Below are 25,082 nucleotides of genomic sequence, written 5' to 3' on the forward strand. Positions count from 1 at the left end.
ATAATATAATATGCTACTTTTGTTTTATATTAATATAATAAAACAATATAAAAAGGAATAAATAAAGATATGTTTTTTAAAAATCTACAGCATCCTTACTATGGCACAATAGTAAATTGGATTAAATTGACACAAAGTAAATGTAGCATTAAAAATTCCTATATGTTATATTGATCTTAACTGTAATCCTGGGTGCTTAGAACCACAGACATTTACACTCCCTGATACTGATAAAAACAAAAATAAGCAAGAAAACAAAATATTATATCCTTTGATCGCTCTCTCCCGCTACTCTTTCAATCTCCCAGAAAGAATATGATAGCTTCTTATGGTTAGTTAACTTTATATTCCCTACAGATTGGAAAATATTTGCAGCCTGAATTGAGAGCTTTCCTGAATTACAACAAGAACAAAAAAAACTTAGAATGGCTTTTAAAAAATGAGAACATCAAGACAGATTGTCTTTCAGAAGGACTATTGGATCTGACCTCTTTAGTCAATATTAAAGTCTCAGGCAATGAATCGTGATACCCAGAGAAGAAAAGTCAATACATACCTGATGTATTGTAAGATCTTTTGAAATTATTTGTTACTTCACTTTAAGGTAAGTAAAATATGAAAGTATTATACATTTTGTAAGTGATTCTATAAACATGCAATATGTTCTAAGCTGACATATCTTGATCTCTTTATATATTAAATATTTGCATATTTAAAATGTAAGTATGCCAGTTTATCAGTAACCGGTGAACTGCATTTTTATATCTTTTTAATATTTTTATACTATTGTACAGTTACAACATACAATAATAGTCCTAAAATTATAAGAACAAATGAGTAAACATTCTGAAAATTATGTTTAATTGTAATAATTCATCCAATATCAAGTTAATGGACAATTTGGAGTTTGTTAATGAATGGAGACATAAAAGCTGTTACTTTGAGGAATATATTTTTTTTCTGAAAGGCATAGATCTTTTCTAGAATTGATTGATTCTAAGACTTTGGCTATTAATGTTCATAAACCTTTTTTCAGACAACAATCCATTAACTTTATATTTTAACAGGAAAAATAGCTCCTTTAGGTAGAGATTGAATTAGATGTTGCAAAAGGAAGTGAAGGATTGTAAAAAGAAGTTAAAAGAATTTTTTTGAGATAACCTTAATCAAGGCACAAAACTAAGAACAGTTTGGGATGAAAGCAAAGTTTTTGTAAGAGGATATTTTATACAATAAAATAGAGAATTTAAAAAGAAAAGGAAACAGAAAGTACAAGTGGTTTTGGATGAGATAAAAATAAAGAAGAAAAAAATAAAAATTCACCAAGGAGCATAATTATTACCCACCAAATTGAGCTTCTAGAGAGCCATTTATGTTAACAGTGAGAGAGATGGAAATTAAGATGAACTATGCAAACCAAACAAGTTTTGAATTTTCAAATATACCAGGAAATGGTTGGCATATATGTTGAGTAAAGAGAAAGAAAAGGAACTGATACTAAAATTGGAAGAATATACTGTAATAACAGATAACAGATAATGCAAACATGCTAAAAGTTTTTATTCAGTATTATTATACTGAAGGTCAACAGCAAAGTAAGATAGAATTTCAGGCACAATTGTATATCAACAATGAACATGTAACTGCTAATATGTTTAATTTTTTTTCTTGAAATAGCCATGGTTGACTAATCTATCACATTAGTTAGATTAATGTGCAAAGAGGACTCAGCAACAGAGAAGTGACACAATACCAGGAAATAGTAAGATTTCAACAAGATCTGTCTGACTCAATACTGTCCTAAAAGCAGTATTTCTAGCCATGAAGTACAGGTAATCCCCGAGTTACGAGCATTTACTTAGTGCCCATTCGAAGTTATGCGATAAGCGCTCCCTGGTGTTTACAAGCAAGTCCCAAAATTATTAATGTTGCAGCACCATGGCAGTTGTTCGCCCTTATGAACGACTGAAGAAGTTCTGCAACATTCACCCTATTTGCTCCGTTTCCAAACGCATTTGCAAGCAAACGAAGCTTCCAGTCTCTGTCTGGACGAAAAGTGTTTGGGCGCCTATGGAGCATTTGGAAACAGAGCGATTCACCCCATTTCCAAGCACCCCATTTGCAAGCAGACAAAGCTTCCAGTCTCCCTCTGGGCGAAAAGTGTTTGGGCACCCATGGCTACGTTTCCAAGCGCCCCATTTGCACGCAGATAAAGCTTCCAATCTCTGACAGATCTCTGTCTGGGCAAAAAGTGTTCCGATGATGGCTGCAATGAGTTGGGGGGGAGGAGAAAGAGACAGGCACTGCAAACACTTTTTGCACCAAGAAATGGAAGTTTCTGGGGTCCGTCTTCCGGTTTTGCATCGTGGTAAGACGGATGCAGGAAGGCAGGGCTCTGCCTTCTGCGCCCGATTTTGCCCTGCTGGGGGCCCTAAAAAGGGCCTAAAATCACACCAAAAAGGCGGTAAAGAAGGAGGGGTGCTTCATTGATCACGGAGAGACGGCAGTCTTTCCATTCGATCCGAGAAAAGCCCTCCAAACTGGCAGGGGAAAGACTGGCTACATTCCTATGGCCAGCCATTAGCTGCTGACAACCGAAGAAGAAAATCACCAATTAACACATTGTAAACAGCACATTTGGAACTGGGTGAGAATATTGATCCTTTCTTTACTATTTTACAACTGAATTTCCTGGGAAAGGCTCCCAAGAACCTAAAAACCTCCAAATGTGAACGGAAGCGGCGTTTTCATTTCTATGGGGGACAGAAATATACAATATTGAAGTGGAAGTAACATAAAGCTACAGTTTTGATAAATTTGAGAACTGAGATAATTGTTAAGATTTTCTCTTTGGAAAAAAACATTGAGGTGAAATATAAGAAATCAATCCTTTGTCTTAAGAGTGGAAAATGGATTTTGAATGACATCTTGTGGTGGATTTGAGTATAGAACTATAACTAATTTCCTGGCTGCTTGGTGATTCCTAGCTTAAAGGAGAAAAACTGGCAATAAAGGAAAATATTTTGGCATACTTATCATCCTGACCTTCTTGGACTATAAACACCTACTGAGCTTGGACTTTTAATCTCAAGAGCTAGTGGGAGAGAAAGAAAAAATTGATCTTTGATTACGTCTGGCTGGGAGAGACTTTTGAGCTGTTTTCAGGGAGGTTGAACATTCTGAACATTGTGGATTACAACCATGCCTGACTGATAATTTTTGGATGCCTGAGACAAAAAAATCACTATAAAATATTGCTTTTGGGACTGGACCTGCATTGTGGAACCTATTGGATTATAAAGGCTACATACAAAGACCAAAAAACTAGAGGAAACTTTGTTCTATTCTTAACTGAGACTCGTGATATTAGAGGATCTCCAGGAATGATGCCTCAAGAAAAAACAAACACTTTTCAGAAGGAAATATACTCTACGCTACAACTAATTCACCAAACAATTGTTGTATACAAAGAGGACATAAAAATAAACCATAATGAGACTGAAAATAATCTAGATAATATAAATGAGCAAATCTCCAAATTAAATCTACAACAAGAAAGTTCCCAGACAATGACCATAAAGTATGAACAAATAAACAAGAAATCAGAAGATGAAGCAAAGGAAATGGACCTAGAACGGAAGAGACAAAAGAAGGGAAATATAAGCTATCATATACAAACAAAATAAGGCAAGATTTACCCATAACAATGAAAATGCAAAAGGTCTTTTACCCCTTAAGTCTGCAAAATACACCTGATGACAAGGAAGACGATTTTAAAAAATGAAATATAGAGCTGTCAGGGGAAATTTACAACTGGGGAGATAAAAAATGAAAAGAAAAAATGAGGGAGAAGGAAACTGGAAGTTGCTTAAGCAATATAAATGGGTGGAATTCCCCCTCCCAAAAAAAATACCCTACCTAAATTGTCTTCCTCATGCCAAGCAACTTTTACAAAAATAGAAAGAAAATTCCTGGGCGATACAATTATCTTGGCTTGGAAAGCTACTTGGTAAAGAAAGAAAGCAAGAGTTAGATTTAAAAAATAGAAGATTTGACCTATTAGAGGGGGCATTATATGTTTAAATACTTGTTTGAATATGATTAAAAGAACGGATGACCCTTAGATACAATTAGACTTTTATAATGAAAAATATGACTTAGAATTAAAATAGCACTTTTTTGATATGGGAAATGTGAAAATAAGAGAATTGGTATGAATAAAATTTCTAGCAATATAAATGTAATTAATATTGAGAAAATCATAACTGACAAAGATATTTCAAATATTGATGGGAAACCAAACTTGAACAAGAGCACGAAAAATAGGTTATTGATTTAGGAATTGATATTATTGTTATTTGTATAATATTAGTAAAATATGATGAAGATGTTTATAAACTTTGTATACATCAACAGTATCAAGAATTATAACTGTGTAATGAGGGGAAAATGGGAAAAATATGGGGAAGAAAGAAGGATCAGGGAAAAAATACTGGATTGTGCAGTACTGAATAGATTTATGTTGAAGAGGTTAATGTTAAATATGTGAACCCAGACAACATGTTGTTTACTAAGCACTAAAGACTGTAATTTTTAAAAATTAATAAAACATTTTAAAAAAAAAAGTTTCTGGGGTCCGTGATGTCGTGAGTTCAGGCACCCATTCTCTGCAAAAGAGGATGGGTACCTGAACATGCGCAATATTACAGCACCCAGGAGCTCCCATCGACTCTCCTCTCCCTCAAAGGCAAAGATAAAGAGAGAAGACAGATCTTTGCAAGTAAATGAGTCCGGTGCGGCAGGAAGGGAAGAGGAAGCATGAGGTAACTTAGTGGGTCGGGGAGGCCTTGGGGGTTTGTTCCATCAGTAGCCCCCCATGGCCTTCCCCACCCTGAGATATTTCATGTGCATTTAATGAACTGCAGATTTGATTAGCAAATGTGTGGGCGAAAGCAGGGAGTGTCCTCATTTATGGTACAAGATTTATTCCTACAAATCCTCAAGTTACATATGGAATGGGCAGGGTCCATTCCATTCGTAACTCAAGGACTACCTGTATCCTGCATTTCTAACCTTAACTGACTGGAGAAATATTATTAGTACATAATGGCTGGTGTTGTGCATAATTGACATTTACCAGGAGGAAAGAGTCAAGAATAACCAACCTATTATGAGTTTTTTTAATAGTCTTGCTATATCATCTTTAAGGCACATTATGTAGGTTGCTGCCATTGTGTGAAGATTTAATGCTATTGCTAGATATTTCTACCTTCAGTTTCACTGCAGCAATTATCCAGGTGGTAAGCTATTCCAAAGCTTACTGTCTTGCTATTAAGCAATCAACACAGAGAGAGGGTTTTGTGCTATCTTCTTGTGATGAATATAGCAGATTTATAACACACAAAAGATAGGAGCAAGGCAAGATATACAGGGCATCTGGTCATTCAGCAAAGAAGCTCTAATGTAGGAATTAATATGATTTAAGAAAAGTCTGCAATAATTTAAGAAAAGTCTGCAATAATTTGTGCATCTATAATCACAAATAAAAAGATTTTATTAAGGCCTACTTTGTAACGGGAGTCACAAGTGCAAATATTTTATTTCCTCTGAAAACATTACAATATAGTAATATATAGCATGCTTGGGAGAAATATAATGAATGTATTGTATACGTGTGTGTGTGTGTGTGTGTGTGTGTGTGTGTGTGTGTGTAAAATAGTTTTGAAGATACAAGTCTCGGGCATCTTCATATTCAAAACCTAAAACACAGATCACCGACACTAAATAATTTATTTAAAAACTTACCTTTCATCAGCGTCTGCTGACATCATCAGAGTTCTAGCCAGAATTGAGAATAACGCTTTTATCGTCTCTGTAACACTAATTGTTTGGCTAATGAGCGTGTTAGTCAAACGATTAGCGTTACAGAAACTATAAAAGTATTATTCTCAATCCTGGCTAGAACTCTGACGATGTCAGCAGACGCTGATGAAAGCTAAGTTTTTAAATAAATTCTTTAGTCTCGGTGATCTGTGTTTTAGGTTTTGAATATGTGTGTGTGTGTGTGTGTTAAATTTGGATTGCTAACAAATATATAAAGGCAGGATAAAAATCAAATAAATAGCAATTCTTTTTATACTATTCATTTACTATGATTTTTTAATATATCACCATTCTACAAAATGGCTTCTGGTGGTTCACATAAAAACAAGAACATATAAAGAATTAATGCCACTAAAAACATCCCATAACACTAATATAAACTGTAAGTTAAAAAAGAAAACCAAAAACCTTACACATAAAACACAAAGCAATGGGAGCAACTAACTAGCATCACTTAACATCTCAGACACATCAACTATTGTGTGAAACAATTTTTTTATCTTTACTGCTTTACCAAATGCCTGCAAATTTGGGATCATTCTGATCTCCGGAGAGAAACTATTCCAAATGGAATTGCCACTAAGAACTATCCTAATCACTTCTTGGGATCAGAGACTGTGCCCTCTCTTCCCCTGCTGAGTGAACAGGGTAGGCAAATTCCATTCAAAGTATTTCCAGGATGGAAATCCTTAGAAATCAAGCCACGTAGGGCTTAAGAGGTAAAAACTAATATTTTGAAAGGCATCCATTTGTAACCAGTGCAGTGCCCCAATGTGATATACTTATAAAGGTTCTTGTCCACTAACAGTCAGATTACAGTATTCCAAAACAGTGCAGTTTCCTTTTTTTTTTTTAAAGGTAACCACTTAAGATGCATTGCTGAAGGGTCAGTATGAAAAAGGCATGGGTCATCTTCGATATCTAGTCCTTCCACTTTCAATATTAAGGAAAAATTTTGGTTATAAGTTAAATTTTGCTCTTTTCATGAATTTATCTCTTTGAATTTCCAAACTTCCCTGGAAAATAGGTTACCTGTGTACTGGCAATTATAAATCCTAAATAATGCATTTATACTTTGTTTTAAAGGAGTCAGCTGTTATCCATTAATTATGCCATTACTTTATGATGTAGGAGGAGTTGCAGAACATGGGGGCAGAGTTAAAAGAAGGACCAGCCTAGAATCTCTACACAGCCACAAATGGACTATGTCCAATCTCTTCCCCTTGAATTCTGTTGACTGTTAACTAACTCCAGGCAGGTACTAACTATTAATTGAAAAGATTCCTGTGCATAGGCTGTTTAGTTTAATTGGACCTTCATGTGGTCTTTTGTACCTGACAATTCTAGTTATACAAATATTTGGCAATATACCATTAATCAATAACTGAATGCCTCAATAATGTAAAACGTAGTACCAAGAAGTTAGAATATATCTTGTCAGAAGGTATGTCATTTATCAAGGAAATTAAGCCCCTTAGAATAGATACGTATTTTGTATTACACATTTCCACTTTAGGAAAATAAAATCAATTCATATGATCATTTCCTTCTGTACTTTATCTTTGATGTTTCTGTTTCTGTTTAAGAAAAGGTAAGGTCCGGGTTGTTATCTACTTTCATTCTGTATATTTCATTCTGTGCCCATTAAATATACTTTCAGTTTCAGCTCTTCAGTGAATCAATTCCACATGTTTACAGGATACTTCTCAATGATACAATCACACCTAATGGCCAGGGAATCACCATTATGGATCCTAACTCATCAAACCAGTCCTGATGATATAATTGCAACAAATAAGACATTGTTTCCAGCCTTACAAGATCCTCGTTAAAAAACAGCACTCATTCATTTTCAATTTATGAGAAAGTCACATAACTATTTATTATACTGATCATATGCCATATCCTTTGCCCTCATCAGCCCTCGCTGGCAGAACAATTAACATGTTTTTGTTATTGTTTGCCTTTTAAAGTAAAACATGAGAGAAAATATAAGAGAAGCAGACATAAAAAAGAGAAACATAAATACATGGAATTTAATTATAGGCTGTACATGGCATTAAAGATGGAAGAGGGGTTTGAAAATATTTGGCTATTGATTTAAGGTCATATAGCAATAAACTACCCTTGTAATTAGAGAATTATTGCCACAAATAATTCAATGTTTGGAACACAACATGAAGAATTAAGCACAGAAAATAATCGTTTTTAGTGGCAAACTAAAACCCCTTTTTGGATCTATCATACTGAATTCAGTAGAGCTCATGATTTCAATATTAATGATTTCATAGTCACTGGACTCTATATATCCATTTATAGATTGCAATTAAGTTATAAATAAGGTTATTATATCATACCTTCTATATTACAATCAGGTTTCTTAGTACATTTTTGGCTCTTGTAGAGGTGGTAATATGAGAAAGTACAGAGTTGTGTTTTATGCTTCCACTTAACATCAAACCACTTTATCTCCGTAAGTCATTCATGCCATGTCTCTATCTCCAGTGTGCTTTATACTTTTCTTAATCTCATGGATGACCTATATTATTATTTAGTCTGGAGATTACAGCAGGCAAAAATCAGTCTATGACCCAGCCCCTTCTTCACCATGTATTGAGGCAAAATGAAAGGTTATGTAAACCACAACATCAGAATAAGAAAAGGAATGGATTAGTTTAATCTCTAAATATATAGGAGTATATTACATGAAGTATATAAAAAACAGAGGATAAGAGGAAAGAATGGTGTGTAGGAATGTTTGTTCTTGGTCCAATATATTCTGGTTTATTGGATTACTATTTTTATTCCTCAAACAAACATGCATTATTCCATAAGAGAGATAGCAGTCCAGTTGTAGGCACACATCACAGGCGTATATGTGGTTGGGTCACCACAAGAGCTTACTGTTGGATTTCTCCGTGCACATTGTTGTCAAACCTCAGGTGTGCATACTATTAATGCCTAGAGTTGAATTTCTTCAAGATCTCATCAAAGCCTTGACCAAAAACAATCCTGCTCCATCTGGATAAGTGTCTGCTTCAGAAAAAGCAGGGACCATGCCTTAAGTGTACAAATTCTTTCCAAATTTCCAGTAACCTTTTCCTTGAGCTTTTAAAACCTACAGAATGAAACCCCCTACATGATATTATACGACCACCTTTCTTAGGCGCAAACACCAGATGATAAAACAATGAATAGGTTGTTGAATTCTCTGAGGTGCATATCAAACAGAAGTTGGAGAAAAGCCAAAGGCGGGACAGAAATAAGCCAAGATATTTCAACCAAAAGGATTTAGAATCATTTCAAAACAGGGATTTAAAATGGAATCAATTAGTTTGTGTTACAGTAGGAGTCCATTTTTACCTAGAATTCTGAGATAAAGGCTGACCTTTATTTTTGGAAAATAATGTTTGGATATTATTGAGCTCTGTCTTTAAACAAAATAAAATATACCAGTCAAGAGTGAAAATTTGGCAGCTACATGCCTCTCTGTTTTCATCTTGCCATTAGAGTAAGGGGAGGGAGGTGTTGCTTTCAAATGGGTTAGTTAGAGAAATGAAACCTCTCCAGTTCTACGGAAGCTTGCTGAGAGTCGGCAGTATGGAAACCTTTCAAGGACATTCTAGCAGGTGTGAAGAAGATAGCAGACAGGTCCCATAACAAAGAGAACTTGTTTACATGAGCTATATACTCATTGTTATATGCTATGGTCTGATGCTTTGGGATTTTAGAGTTAGTTTTACCTCACCTTTACCAGGCCATGTATTCAATAAACAGTAAGATTTTCAGAGATGAGAATAATCCTGGACTGTTATTTGGAAAGTCAAGCTGGAGGATGACATTACCAATTCTATGTCAGATTGAGAGCAAAGTCAAAGACATTCTGAGAGCTTCCATATACCTCTTCTGAAACCATTGAGCACCGTAGATAGCTCCTAATGCACTGTATGCAGTCTGTATTCTACACACTAAGGTCAACAAATTCAACTCCTGATGGAGGATTTGAACCGCATAGAATAATGCCCGACTACCAATGTCTGATAAATCCCAAATAGGATGAAATCAGTCATGTAGTGCCTCCTGTGGCCAATATAATTAAAAACTCCATGTAGGTTACATACTGTGTAAAAACCCTTTACATGGGGGCATGACATAACGTAAAATCTGTATCTCTCTGTTCTGAATGCTTCAGGGAAGGTGGACTTTATACCATTCTGAGCACCTTCTAAAGAAAGAAATTGCTTTTACTGTAATGTACTAAAACAGCAGTATTAACTGATCTTTGATGTTTATTATGGGAAACATTCCCCCCCCTTTCGATTTTAAAGCAGCATAAAACTTTGGAAAATCTTTTCCCCACAGCAATGAACTAAACCAATTAACCATGATTTTCCTAATTAATTCTAAGAACTGACTTCTATAACTTGGCTGCATTGCAATACTTTTATATTTCAAATTAGATGATTTCAAAGCTCTGCTTTTATGGCTTGGATCAAGCCAGTCCCCTGAAGTTTTTTGATGGTTCCATGTCTGTTCAGCAAAACTCTGACACCAGGGCAACCATCCAGAGGAAAGAAAGCAGAAGATAACACACATAACAGACTTACTAATGAACATAGTGAACAAAGGGAGTGATTATCTTGCTCACTTTATAAAGATTTTCCCTGCAAATGTTGAATATAAGCTTAGCAGGAGGCAAAGGTGTTCTTTGTGGAGGGCGGGGTGGCGATAAAAGTGCCCAACACACACACACACACACACCTTTTACAAATGGACAGAATCAATATTCAGCAGCAGCAAACAGAAAGTTCAGGCCAAATGGGAGAGGCAAGCAACCTCTCTTAAAGACAGACTCGCTTTTTCTTCATAAACAAGCCAGTTCTGGATTTCAGGTATAGAATTTTGACCATCATTTCTGCAACAAAATTGTATTTTTCAAAGGAGTATTTAAAATAAATATAAAATATTTTATTTTATCTATTTAAATTTCTGTGCCGCCCATCATTCTAGCAAGAGATTCTGAGCAGCTTAAATAACAAGATAAACTATTACAGGAATAAAACATGAAATCATCGGACGTTAAAAGTTAAAACATTACAGTTCATATTAAAACAGATAAAAAGAGCCACTGTATAGACAGGATGGCGGTGGGTTCTTCTACTAATCTACTAGCCACTTCCAAAATGGGATGCCCCCATCAAAATGAGTCGGTTTGACAAACTAAAACAAATACACATGATCCTTATCTGACAATTCCATATCAGTTTATATGTCCACTCTTTCCATATCATTTTTTATTTCAAACTGTGTGGATATGTGCGTACTACATGACATTAATCTAAATTTTACTTATTTGCAATGGTAACCCAAAATAATACTTTTCTAATTTTGCTAATAAATATGTATTTTGCCTTTCCGTTTTTACTTCACGTCAGTTTGGTTATTTATTCAGATTGCCTTACAAAGCAATCTCCCCCCCCCCCCCGTTCATCTAGATATGAGGCAGATAAAACATGGATTTTGTTATATGTCCCTCAACACACACCCACGCACACATTCCTATTTCACCAGGAGAGATGTAAATAATTTCTATGTACCTTCCTTTGATTTGTGCATTTCCTCCAAAGTTGTCTGGGCACAGTAGATCTCGCGGATCTGTATCCCACCTCCGCAGAGTGATGATGCGTGTTTATTGAGTCGAGGGTCCTGCCTTTCCAACAGGAGAGAAACATCACATTCCTTCCATTCAGAGGTTTTCCATGAATATCTTGTAGAAAATAAGGAATAGAAAATCTTTATGTAAAGTCCAGTTCACATCACAAAGAGATCCATTCAATAGTACTGCAAATAAAAGGGATGCTATTTCTGGAGCATAAATTCCATTCTCATTTAGAGGAATTTATTTCAGACCAGGACTGTCCCCTCAGGACCGTTCCGAATACCTCAGGATTTCCCCTCAGGACTGTTCCAGATATCTCAGGATTTACCAAACAGAAAGAAAACCAACAAGAGGGGAAAAAAACATGAGGGGAAAATATTAGTAATAAAATTTTAAACTTGTTTTATTCAGAGTGAGCCATCTCAAGTGGTTCTGTCTTTCATTTGATGGGCTTCATTTCATTCAACAGGTCACAGCTCCAACTGGCCACTCTGCATTGTGGCAGGACTGGACCCAGGTCACCTTCTTCCACGGCCATTTCATGCATCCTTGGCTGCTTGACTGGTGAAAATGTACTGTATACTTTTTCTTTTCTTTTTCTACCTTTGCTATAAAGTTTTTCTATCTTCACTGTAAAACTATGGGTATATTACTTTTTGACTGGGATGGTATAAGGCAAGAGGCTGGACTAGAAGACCTCTGATGTCCCTTCCAGCCCTATTATTCCATGTTTCTATGGGTTTTTTTCTATTTCTTCCTCACCAGATGAATTTGAAAAAAGTTCCAGCATTCACAGGAAGAAGAATAAACAGCAGTGTATGGGCAGACATAAAAGCTTTCAAGGACAAAGAGCTGGCCAAGGCTCCTAACAAAAGGTCTTCAATACAACTAAAAGATTTGCCTACAGAAAAGATTACAATTCTAAAACATTCCCCCCCCACCCACCACTGCACATTGCCTTGAACTCTATGATTTATTTTCAACGTTGTAGTCTTCAACCTGATTTATATAAAGAGGGTATGGTAAACCACTGAAAGTCAGTTTCAATTGGAACAGCATATAACCTACTTCCAACTAAATATTCAATTAAATGCTCCCCTTAGCTACATGCACTAGACCAGGGGTAGGCAACCTTGGCTCTTTCATGACTCGTGGACTTCAACTCCCAGAATTCCTGAGCCAGCCATGAGGAGAAAGGGAGAGGCTCAGGAATTCTGGGAGTTGAGTCGTAAAAGAGCCAAGGTTGCCTACCCCTGCACTAGACCAGTAAAGGGGGGGAGAGAGAGGGGGAGAGGAGGAGGGGGAGGGGGAGGGAGAGAAAGAGAGTAGCCTGTCAGTCTTCCTAACTATTATTTGCGGAAAAGTCAAACATTGTAAATGTATATGAAGAGGGTTTTTTTACCCAAAGAAAGGAAAATTACAGTCACATTTGCTTTTATTCTCTCTACAGTTTTACGAGCAAAAAAACTCTCAGAAACACTTGTGTTTTTTCCTCTCGTTTGATTCTCACAATGCACTTACTGGCACTTCCACAATCTCTTAGTATCACACAGAACTGCTGATAAGTGTGAAGTCAGTGCCCCATGTATGCCGAGATCTTTTCCTCTTCAAGTCTGGATGCCTGCGTACTCATATTCAATACTGTAGCTTTTAAAGAGATGAACATTCTGATTTTTAGCTGATATTGAGCACGGTTGTAGCAGGATTCTTACAACTGGATTTGCAAAAATTACTAGCTTAAAAAATACCCTTGGCATGTTCTCACTTCAATGATAGTGTTTTCAAATAATAATAGCTCTGATCTAGTAGCTTGACTCCTTCTTTTGGCACACAGCCCTCTAACCCAGGGCTTTTCAACCTTTTCACCCATTGTACCACTTTTAGGATATGACAACATCCGAGTACCACCAGTCGCCTAGCAAGGTGTCAAAAACCTGATGACCCTCCCCCCAAAAAGGAAAAAAGTGATGATGTACAGGTAGTCCTCGACTTACAACAGTTCGCTTAATGACTGTTCGAAGTTACAATGGCACTGAAAAAAGTGCTCCCCAAGCCACAGCAGAGCAAGACACCTGCCTGCCCACCCGGCGGTGCTCTTCCTCCTGTCCGAGGTTTTCATTGTTCTGAGCATTTCTGTTGAGGATTGGCAACGGGGGTGGGATGGGGAGGTGTTTGGTTTTTATTCCCCCCGTCTTCTGGGTGGTTGTAGCAGGTTTTGGTCACTTCACATGACCCTGTGACACTGTGACCGTCATAAATATGAATCAGTTGCCAAGCATCTGAATGTAAATCACAAGACCCTGGAGATGCTGCAACATTCCAGTTGATCGGCGCTTCTTCTGGGCTCAGCAGAAGTACCAGGATCAGTGCTGCTTTCCAGCTGAGCGGCGCTTCTTCTGGGCTCAGCAGAAGCACCAGGATCAGCGCTTGAGCTCCAGCTGGAGCCTGGCGCTGATCCTGGCGCTTCCGCTGAGCCCTGACAGCCCTGCAGCTCCAGCCATCTCTCACTCAGGCTTGTGCGGTGCTGCCACCGGTTCAGCTCATTCCCCTCCCCCGTTACCACTTTTCTAGGATGGTCGCGTACCACCTTCCAGGTGCCAATGTACCACAGGTGGTACCCATACCACTAGTTGAAAAGCCCTGCTCTAACCCATAATCTCTTTTTTTTCTACTTTTATCTACTTGCGATTTCTAACTTACCAAAAGCAGAAGATCAATTCAACAAGACTCAGTAATTCAATAGAAAGCTGAAGTCAGGTAGGGATAAAGTTTAATAAATTTGAAACCTCATTGCTTTTAGTTTTAGATAACTATAGTTATGTTGCACATCTAGTTCTATGCCTAAAGATTATGTACTAAATATCTACAAATGTGTTTTTTTTCATATTTTGCTGTGTTTTAATATTAAACTTACTTTCTTTTTTTATTGACAATCACCAGGAAGACAGATTATGCAAAAACCTGATACTACAAATGTTTTAAAAATTCTGACAGTAGTGAAACAGCAATGAAAGAGTATAGACTGAATTCTTCATCCTTTGTTTCCTCAAGTATCTTCCCCCAATAGCCTGTGAACGTAGTCTCCAAAATACTGAGGAAGATCTATCTCTTAAAAGCAAGTTTACCTCACATTGGCAACAAATTAATTTTATTCATAAGATTGGCATGTTTTTTTAGGGTGGGAAAAACAAATTCTGAGAGGGTTTCTTACATGCCTTAGCTGCAGATTTTTAACAGGTTAGGTAGGCAAATGGCTCAGAGCGTCAATGTCTTAACAATTGAGAATTTAACAATTGATGGCTATGCTTTAAAATGTGTTTGGAAAGCAAAAGTGCAGATTTCTCAGCCTGGGTATCCTGGGAACCAGATCTTTACATGGGTCAATTCTGGCATACTTTTCACATACGGCATTTTGCACAGTGCAGTTGGAATGTGCTCAAAGCACCCAGAATGTTGAAAATCCATTTGACGCATGAGCAGCCACAGTTGCCACATTCTAGCAGTAAGGGTGCAACCACACACCTCTCTACAATTGTCACTTGGGAAGTTAGCAATAGCTGAAAGGAAAGAGCACTGCCCAGGCTGCTCTTTTAAGGGAAGCACAAACCATCAAGGACAAGCTAAACATTCATTTCCAAAGCCAGGCTTCCTCCTGATTAATTTCTTTGTTCTCATTTAACCCTTTACCAAACTTGGGCAATGCTCCAGAGAGTGTTGACACAAAGTCACTTATAATATGTTCCTGCCTGGGTGTGTTATGATACAGAATGCCATTCCCACTAGATGGATCCAGACCAGCAGTTTAACTCTACAGCAAGGCTGCAGATTGGCTATTATAATAGAATTCTGCAAGTCTGATTGTCCTTAATCTCATCCTTCTTATATGGGTAGTCCTCAACTTACAACCACATTTGGGCCCCAAATTTCCATTTCTATACAAAGCAGTTGTTAAATGAGTTTTGCTCCATTTTATGACCTTTCTTGCCACAGTTCTTAAATGAATCATTGCAGTTGTTAAGATAATAATACAGTAATAATAATAATAATAATAATAATAATAATAATAATAATAATAATAATAATAATAGTAAAGTTGGAAGGGATCTTGGAGGTCATCTAGTCCAACCCCCTGCTCAAGCAGGAAACCCTATACCATTTCGGACAAATGGCTGTCCAGTCTCTTCTTAAAAACTTCCAGGGTTGGAGCATTCACCGCTTCTGGAGTCAGGAATGTTGACACAAAGTCACTTATAATATGTTCCAGTTGTTACATGAATGGCTTCCCCATTGACTTTGCTTGTCAGAAGGTCACAAAAAGTGAGTCACATGACCCTGGGACGCCGCAATCCTCAGAAACATGAGTCAGTTGCCAAGCATCTGAATTTTGATCATGTGACCATGGGGATGCCGCAACGGTCGTCAGTGTGAAAAACGGTCATAAGGTACATTTGGCAGTGCCGTTGTAACTAAACAAATGGTGACAAGTCTAGGACTACCTGTAGGATTAGTTTGTCTGAGCCACTTCCTAAATGCAATCTGACTGTTCTAGACTTTAACAAATGTTCCTGCTTTTCTCCTTCAAAATCATCTTCCTTATTCTCTACACCAAAAGCATAAAAAGCATCCCGAGATACATGGAGGACAAGGGTTCTGGTATCTGTCATATTCATAACAATGTGCATGGATCCATTCTTTGGTTCTTCATTAGATCCAAAGACGCCAACCGTAGGACCCTAAAACCACTAGAGGCACGTGAAGATCAACTCTGGTGAAATAAGAGAAATATAAAAGCATGGGTTACCTTGGGCAAGGCGGAAGATGTTTTCCTCCACCACCAGTATTGCAGGCTTCCCTCTCTTCCGTTTCAGGACATTCCCTCCCAGCTCCAAGAGCAATGTGCTTTATAATCCTTCTTCTGCGGCGGAATCCTGGTGAGAGATCCCCTGAGTAACAAGTCTTTGAACAGGAGCTCCAGGAAGACCAGTCTGATGTTTCACAGTCTTTAGGCATAATGCAGGAGTGAAAGGTCAAAGGGATGGCTTCTTGCATACAAAGGCTGTGATAAGAAAGCATTTTGTTAAAAACAAATCCTGAAGAGTTACCACCAAAGATTAAAAAAAAAAAAACCACTACAACTACTCCATAATAATTAGGTCCTCCAGTTACATTTTATCAATCCCCAATTTGTTATCTCTTGCCAAATAGTAGAAGAGATTAAGGAAACCAAAGAGACATCGCAGGAGCAAGAATGTACAGATGGTTCAATTAAAGGACTACTTTAAAGTAATATAAGAACGTGGCAACATTGAAAGGATTCCAATATTACTATCTCATTGATTTAAGGCTGCTGCTTGGAAAGTTGAAATATGTAGGCCATGCAAATGTCATTCAGAAAATGAGACTTCCCCTAATAAGTTTCTTCTTCAAATAATTAAGACTGGGGTGTAAATTTCTTGAAATGAGAGACAAGCTCAATAGCCGCTCTGTGTATAATGGTCTCATGATGCCACAATTTTGTAACAGGATCACAGCATTTAATCACATATAATGTGAGGTTAATTACACTAAATGTAGCATAAAATTACAAAGGTACTAAAGGGTCATTTCTGCTTTGTAAACTGCAAATTAATATAACTGATATTTGCTACATAAAAATGTAAAAACAGATCTTTCACATAGTTTGTTTGAAAAATTATTATTATTATCATCATCATGGTTCATTGCAAAGCTAGCCAGGTATTTAGGCTGGATTTGGTCTATTTATCCCCCTGTCAAGTTCTTCATTTGCTCATTCTTGTAGGCCAGTTTGGTCTCTCCATTCTTGTAGGCCAGTTTGGTCTCTCCAGCAAGCCTATCTTCAATGCATCTTCTTCACTATCCTTCAAATATTCTTCCAATCCCCTTTTTTCCCTTCTTTAACCATCCAATGTAGTTGCAACATGTCCACTTATTTTCCTTGGTAAGTAGAGTCTGTCAACCTTGCTGCATGGATGAATAATACATTGTCATTATTTTTCTGTTCTTCCTATCCAAGGCTTTTAGTTTTGCTTGAGTCCAGTACACTATTCCAGCGGTATATGAACGACTGGAATTTTCCAAGTATTAATTGCCTTCATGGTATCTCCTCCATTGAGTTTGGACTTTAATATCTTCTTCACTCTCTATTCACTTCTAACCTTCTTCTTGATTACAATGTGCTTGATATTGTCAGTTTGAAGGATATTATTATTACTACAGGAGATGGGCATTGCAACAGGGGTACTCAACAAAGCAATCACCCCTATTCATACCCCTGCTAATAGCAGTACAACAAACAGAACAGGTACTCTTTGTTTTTCTTATTCCTGAGAGTGCCATCATCACTACTGTCTTCCATTCTTTTGCTTCAAGGCCTAAAAAGTTCATTTCAGACAAAGGAAGGAAGCAGTGATTGGTATTTGCATGGCCTTGAAGGAGCATCCTCACCTACTGGAAATGAGATTTGGAATATATGTTTCAGGACCCTCGGTGGAGAAATTACTTTTGGTAACAAATAATTTCCAGCACTCCAAAAAGCAGAATGAAAATAGTAAAATGATACATCCAAACATATATTACAGAAAAGAAAAGATAAAATCTCTCTTTTACCAACCTTCTTATTAGAATGCTGTATCATTCAGGATCATGGACAGGCAAGTGCCAAGTAAGCTAGCCTCAAGATTTAAAAGTGCAAAAACTGGTCTAGAAGAGGAAACAATTCAAATCTGCACCAAAATGAGTTCATGAATTCATGAATGGATTACCTGTCAGGGGTCTTTTTTCTTGAAGTATATCTTTACCCTAGTAATGAACAAAAATGCTGCCAAAAGCATTGTTTAAAATGATTTGGTTTTAACACATGTGCTTATGTCTTTCTCTAGCCATGAATCATATGGCAAATTAATCTGGTCTATACAGAAATTAAGTACAGAGACTCCTGTGCAATTACAATACTACAGAATAATTCAAGCAAGATTGGAAGGTGGCTATATCTTTTACTCTATGTAAGACAAAAACCACAGGAATTACAAGGACAATTTGCACCAAAACAACGTGCCTTTTGCTTAAATCACACCCCCAAAAAAGAAGATATATATACAGTGTAATAAACAAAAGGTCACAAATACACTAAGAAATACATTTCTATTTCACTGGTCCTGCAAATATTTCAGTAACATTAACAAACTCCTTTTATCCCTGTCCTTATTTTCTTCTAGTGAGATTTGGGAATTACAGGTCAGACAAAGGGATCATATAAAGGTAACCAGAAAAATTAAGAGGGATCCAATCTCTTACATTATTTCAGCCTTCAACATTTGTTATATTTTATACATAACCTAATACTAGATATCAGTGCTATTTTACTTATCATTCCCCATTACTTGCTGTTATAATAGTTTTGTATTCAAATTATTATTTCCATGTATTTACTTACTACATTTACAATACAGGAATGATACGAAAATTAGCTCAGAAAAACTTGACAGAAAGAAATGTTAAAGTTCTATTAGAAAGACATGACAAAGTTCCCATTCTATAAAAAAGCTTGAAGCTTGAATATGATAATAGACATTGTACTAATGGAATTATTATCTTCCCTGAGCTTGGCAAGAAATTGTAGTGGAAAAGATTAATCTTACTAGCTACTCTACAACTATGGAACATATTTTTTAAATAAGAGCGAAGCTTTTTTAGCTCTAAAATGCAAAAATTGATGATTCAGTGTAAACAACTATTTGGTTGATGGTCTGGATCAGTGGTTCTCAACCTTTTTAATGCCGCGACCCCAACCGGTCGTAAGTCAAGGACTAAACCGGTCGTAAGTCGAGGACTAAACCGGTCATAAGTCGAGGACTTTCCCTGCCCGGGAGTGCCGCGCATGCATGGTTCCGCCCCCTGCGCCGGCCGAGGCGTAGCTGGCAAGCGGCAGAGACGGAGCAGGCCGACAACCAGCTGGCCCAGCCCAAGGGAGGTAAGGCACCTGCCGGAAAAGGGGAAAAAAATGGCGGACAAAAAAAATGGCGGACAGCCTTGCTTGGTGACCCCCGTGAAATGGTCGATCGACCCCAAATGGGGTCCCGACCCACAGGTTGAGAACCACTGGTCTGGATAGTTACAGCAAACAATTCAATTCTAAACTCTGATGTATGTATCAATTTCATTTCTCTGTAACATGACTTGCAATGTTAGATTGGCATGAACACCGATTCACTCTAAATTGTCAGATTAGCAGAGACCATACCATACCAAAATATACATTTCTTTTGTTAGCCTGTCAATTTACAGGTGATCTCCATGCAGCAGCCTAAGCAAGGTTTATTTCTTTAAAGATTCATTTCTATACATGGTACAGTTCAATCTTCAACGTTCCTATTAATTTCCAGTATTAACATCTGTAGGAGTAACCCTGTGGATTAGGCCCAAATCCATCTTCATGCAACATTTTGTATCTCTCAATGCCCAACCAGATTCCTTTGGGGTATTCCGATCCAAGCTATGGAAACATAAGCTATGGAAACATAATCTTCTCCCACCATTGTTCCACTATAATTAGAATTTGGAGGAAGACTGCCCCTGTCCTGGAAGAAAGAATGTATCAATGAATCAATCAGAATAGAGCTGGAAGGTACCTTGGAGGTCTTCTAGTCCAGCCCCCCTGCTCAAGCAGGAGATCCTATACCATTTGAGACAAGTTTCTTCTTAAAAACCTCCAGTGATGAAGCACCCATAACTTCTGAAGGCAAGCTGTTCCACTGGTTAATTGTTCACTGGTTAATTGTACACTAGTTAATTGCTCACTGGTTATGGGTCCTATCCAACAAAATGAAATTTAATGTGGAGAAAAGCAAGGTTTTACACCTGGGCAGGAAAAACCAAAGGTACAAGTACAGAATAGGTGAAACCTGGTTCAAACCAGTAACTGTGAGAGGCACCTTGGATTCCTAGTGGACAATCACTTAAACATGAGTCAGCAGTGTGTGGCAGCAGCCAAAAAGGCTAATATAATCCTTGGTTGTATAAACAGAGGCATAGAATCAAAATCATGTGAAGTATTAGTACCACTTTATAAAGCCTCAGTAAGGCCACACCTAGAATACTGCATCCAGTTAGTTTTGGTCACCACATTACAAAAAAGATGTTGAGACTTTGGAAAAGTTGCAGAGAACAGCAATTAAGAAGATTAAAGGCGTGAAGACTAAAACATATGAAGAACGGTTGCAGGATTTGGGTTTGGCTAGTCTAGAAAAAAGAAGGACTATGATAGCAGTATTCCAGTATTTGAGAAGCTGCCAAAAAAAGGAGGGGGTCAATTTATTTTCCAAAGCACCAGAGGGCAGGACAAGAAACAATGGATGGAAGCTAATCAAAGAGAGAAGCAATCTGGAAATAAGGAGAAACTTCCTAACAATGAGGACAATTAACCAGTGGAACAGCTTGCAGTCAGAAGTTGTAGGTGCTTCATCACTTGAGATTTTTAAGAAGAGACTGGACAGACACTTGTCTAAAATGGTATAGGATCTCCTGCTTGAGCAAGGGGCTGGACTAGACAACCTCCAAGGTCCCTTCCAGCTCTACTCTATTCTGATTGTGATTCTAATTGAGTTTGATCTTGAATCTTCAAGACCAAAATGTTTTGATAGACCTATTCTCCCTGAATTGTCTTTTAAAGTTGTCCAAATTAGCAACCTTCTGCATCTCTTTTAGGAAACACTGCTTCTTTTATTGTTTTAAATCCCCTTCCAAACAACCTTACTTGTCCCAATGGTATGAGAGAGAAAGAAAAAAAAATTTTTTTCTGAAGAAGCAAAGAGGATTTTTCAGAGCAGCATTGGTGGACTGAAGGCAAGCACATCAGAACAAGGTCCCAATAAATGGATCAGCACCACAGAATTCCTTTCTGAAGACTTTGCAGATAAATTGGTAAATTACTATGTTAAAAATAAAGGATAGGAATATAAAACAAATTTCTTTGCTCAAGGTGTATATATGTTTGTGTATATCTGTGTGTGTGTCTGCGTGTGCGTGTATACACACATTTGTAATAAATATATGTTGATAAGATATTGGTGGAAGAGATTTTTCATTGAAATATCACAGAAGGTAATAGGTTACTGAAAAGAGAATGTCGTTTGGAGGGGGAAGTCTGTCTGTCTGTCTGTCTGTCTATCTATCTAATCATCAATCTATCATCAATCTATCGTCTATTTCATCTTATTAATAAACAAATTATAAAGCCTGATGATTCAGTCCTAATCAGCAAAAGTCCATTAAGAATTTCCAGAAAGAATATATATAAAACTTAACAATATATCCTTTTCACTTTTTCTTTTTTTCTCTGCACTTTTTATTTTTATTAGCTTTTATCTTTGTATCTATAAACTTCAGTAAAAATATTATTAAAGAAAGAAAGAAAAACTTCACACTTTGTCTGCGTCATGTATGACACAACCGCAATAGAATGTATTTCAGATTTTCTGCTCTTATGAATCTTTGGTAATCATAAATGGGTAAGAATTACTTGAATTACTTCTGCTACGCATCTGTGTCTCTTTTGATAATCAGCAGTCGAGTGATTTGAAATATCTGAAATGGTCTTTGTAATTGCTATAGGCAACGAATGCTATCTGCTCCCTTTAGCAGAAAATATGGGTTGAAATTCTGCCAAAAAAAAAAGGAGAAATACTTATAGGTACTGTCTCTCTGAACTAAGTGAACCTGATTACCCTACAACTATATAAGATTAAATATAAAAATATTACTGAAAATTGCAGAATATAGACATGGTACACAAAAACAGATGGAATCAGAGAAACGCAACATTGAAAAGGATCTCGAAGATGACATAGCCAAGCTCTCTGTTCTCTGCTACTGTAACTTTGACAGGTGGCTGTTCAGCCTCTGCTCACATAATTGGCAGCAGATGGTCCTCCATCTTCCCGTGGTAGGCTGCTCCACTAGAAAACAGCTCTTCCCATTAGGGAACGTAACTGCCTTTCAAGAAAATTCATTTGTCATGAATAAAGAGGACTTACCTCAATATAGCATTTTTCCCATCATTTCTTGTACACCTCACCTGCCTTGTTTGATAACCAATTTCTATATCCCAAGCCCTGGAACTGTAGTGGGATCTAAATTTGTGAGAATGTTGTAAATTTTCAACCATTTCAAGCTTAAAAGTGCTTCGCTCTATTGAATCTGAGCTGAAATCCAGGATAGTTCTCCCAACCATGTTAAGCTCTTTCAGATGAGGCAACCGGCATTTACTCCAAGGTCCGACTTTAAGACTGTAGGAATATTCCTCTTCCTCATGAGGACAAGACATGGAAACCTCACAGACCCTGGACTCAGTGAGATTTGGACATTTGCTTCCACCGTAGAGTGGAGGAGCAATAATGAAACGGGTTCTATGCTGTATACTTTTTCCACAATGTTTGCTACATTCAGACCAGGAAGAAAATTCGGATATGACGCAATCTCGTGGGCAAGGTATTAGACAGGCTTGTTCCGTTGATGGCTGAGGAATAAAATATCCACAAATCTCATTCAAAACCACTGTTCTATTCAACTTTTGTATGCACTGCACAGTTCTGTGTTGTAATCCATGTTGTGCAGTTACACACTCTGAAGTCCTTGGTTTGACTTCACCGTGGGCAAAAGGGACTAGAATGCATATGCTCCATTCTGAAACTTCCCACTCAAAGAGTTCAAGGTGCCAATCACATATTTTAAAGCAACTCCTCTGGCATTCAGGTCTATCACTTTGTTCACAGTTTGAATGATGGGTTGTCCAGCCTTCTGAGTGTACACACCATACAACTCGGCTCTGAACACCACCTGAACCACAGTCACCAATACATCGTCCCCAGTGACCTAAAACAGAAAAAGAATGAGAGATCTTAAGGATGTTAATAAAGCTAACATCTGTTTTTATCATGAAACAAACAGAAAAGTAAAACATATATAACCAAGCTGCAGATCAGAGCCCAGTGTTCCAAGAACTGGTTCAATCCAGGTCATTTCTATCATGCCTGCAACTTCTTTAGTCAGAACTTTTAGAACTAGAAGGTGAATAAGAGCTCAGAAGATGAAAAGGAGAACTTGTTTCTTATTTCAGAGGCCAAGAGAAATCATACGCAAAAAACAAACAAACAAAAAAAACCATTTATACTAAACATGCAATTTCTCTTTATGGGTGAATGATGTTTTGCACATAACAGAAAAAGAAAATGTAATAATAAGCCGAAGGAAAAAAGGGAAGGAGGACTAAATAATCTAATTTATATCAAACCAGTTATAAACTCTCAAGGCGGGAGGGAAGGAGAAAGATTTGTGATGTTTCCACCAGGAAACTCAGTGGGGAAGGCTGCAGGAAGTCGCAAATCGCTCCCGCTCCCACTGTTTTTTTACCCAACCATGGTTATTCTGTTTCTCAGCTTAATTAAGGAAATATCTTTGAAATATTGATCCAAGGAGGCATGGGTTGTCTAGTTTAGAGATACAGTTGTAAGTACCACTCTTCTATCTTCTAAAAGCTCTTATCACATTCTGCAAGCAAACTTCAGCTCTGTAATTACTCAAATTGAACCATAATCCAAGCCTGCTCACTTTTATACCCTTTGTCTAAATAAATAAACATACAATAAACTTTCTTTCATACATATTCATACATTTCTAAAAGATCTCTTAAACACATACACACACACACATAATGATCTATGCACCATCTGCCCAGCATAAAAACCATACTTTGAAAAATTTGCTATCACCTCTTATTCACCTTTCCTTTCCTGCTATACTAATCTTCCATCATTTTTGCATCCATTCTTATTTTCTTTCCTTTTGTATAAAGGAACAATAATTCCAGTCATCAGTTACAGATGCAGTATTCAAATGTACTTTAGATAAATCATACATCCTCTCCCTAACAAAGCACATCCATATTTTAACATGTCTCAAGTTAACACAGTCTACATCTTCAATCCTAACAATTTTCCATAATTTTCACAGCACTTTCGACTTTCTTTTTGACTTTTTTTTTTCTTGAAGACTTACAGGATTCATTCACTATCACTCCAATACAAAACTCTAAAATAATCTTTCCAGTATTCCCTTCCTTCAGTTTCATCCCAAATCATTTCATCGCTTTGTTTCAGTCAAAGCACATTTTTAAATTCTTCATCAAAACCACTTATATATTTGCACAGCCACTTTAATCTTAACAATTCCTTGCCATCTTTGATTGCATGCTTCACTATCTTTTTCCTTATATATAGATTCAGCAAGATCTCTCATCTTTACTTTTTGCAACAATTATTCTCTTATGTGCATTTTTTCTTATACGCACCCTTTCACCTCATAATTTCTTCAAGCATCCTTTTTCATATTTCCCATTAGGATACCTGCACAAACTTATATAACATAATTATTTTTACTGTCTCCCCAGCAGTTTTCTATGTATTCTGTTGGGAAATTAATCTGTCCTTTCATACAGGACTCATATTTTCTCTTCCTGTAGTCTACA

The 25,082-nt window shown here is 37.1% G+C and overlaps 1 protein-coding gene across 1 annotated transcript in view; it reads right to left on the bottom strand.

Annotated features, from left to right (window-relative positions):
• The window catches only part of THSD7B (thrombospondin type 1 domain containing 7B), a 414,472-nt gene that overhangs the window by 280,822 nt on the left and 108,568 nt on the right, over window positions 1–25,082 (bottom strand). Inside the window, exons 2-4 of the mRNA XM_029284181.1 lie at window positions 22,594–23,431; window positions 16,344–16,598; window positions 11,481–11,650 (exon numbers count right to left, since the gene is read on the bottom strand). Of these exons, the coding sequence (XP_029140014.1) occupies window positions 11,481–11,650; window positions 16,344–16,598; window positions 22,594–23,431 (1,263 nt within the window). The remainder of the gene's footprint in view (window positions 1–11,480; window positions 11,651–16,343; window positions 16,599–22,593; window positions 23,432–25,082) is intronic.

This window comes from Protobothrops mucrosquamatus, unplaced genomic scaffold, assembly GCF_001527695.2.
Source record: "Protobothrops mucrosquamatus isolate PMUCROS unplaced genomic scaffold, P.Mucros_1.0 scaffold412, whole genome shotgun sequence".
NCBI classification, from domain to species: domain Eukaryota; kingdom Metazoa; phylum Chordata; class Lepidosauria; order Squamata; family Viperidae; genus Protobothrops; species Protobothrops mucrosquamatus.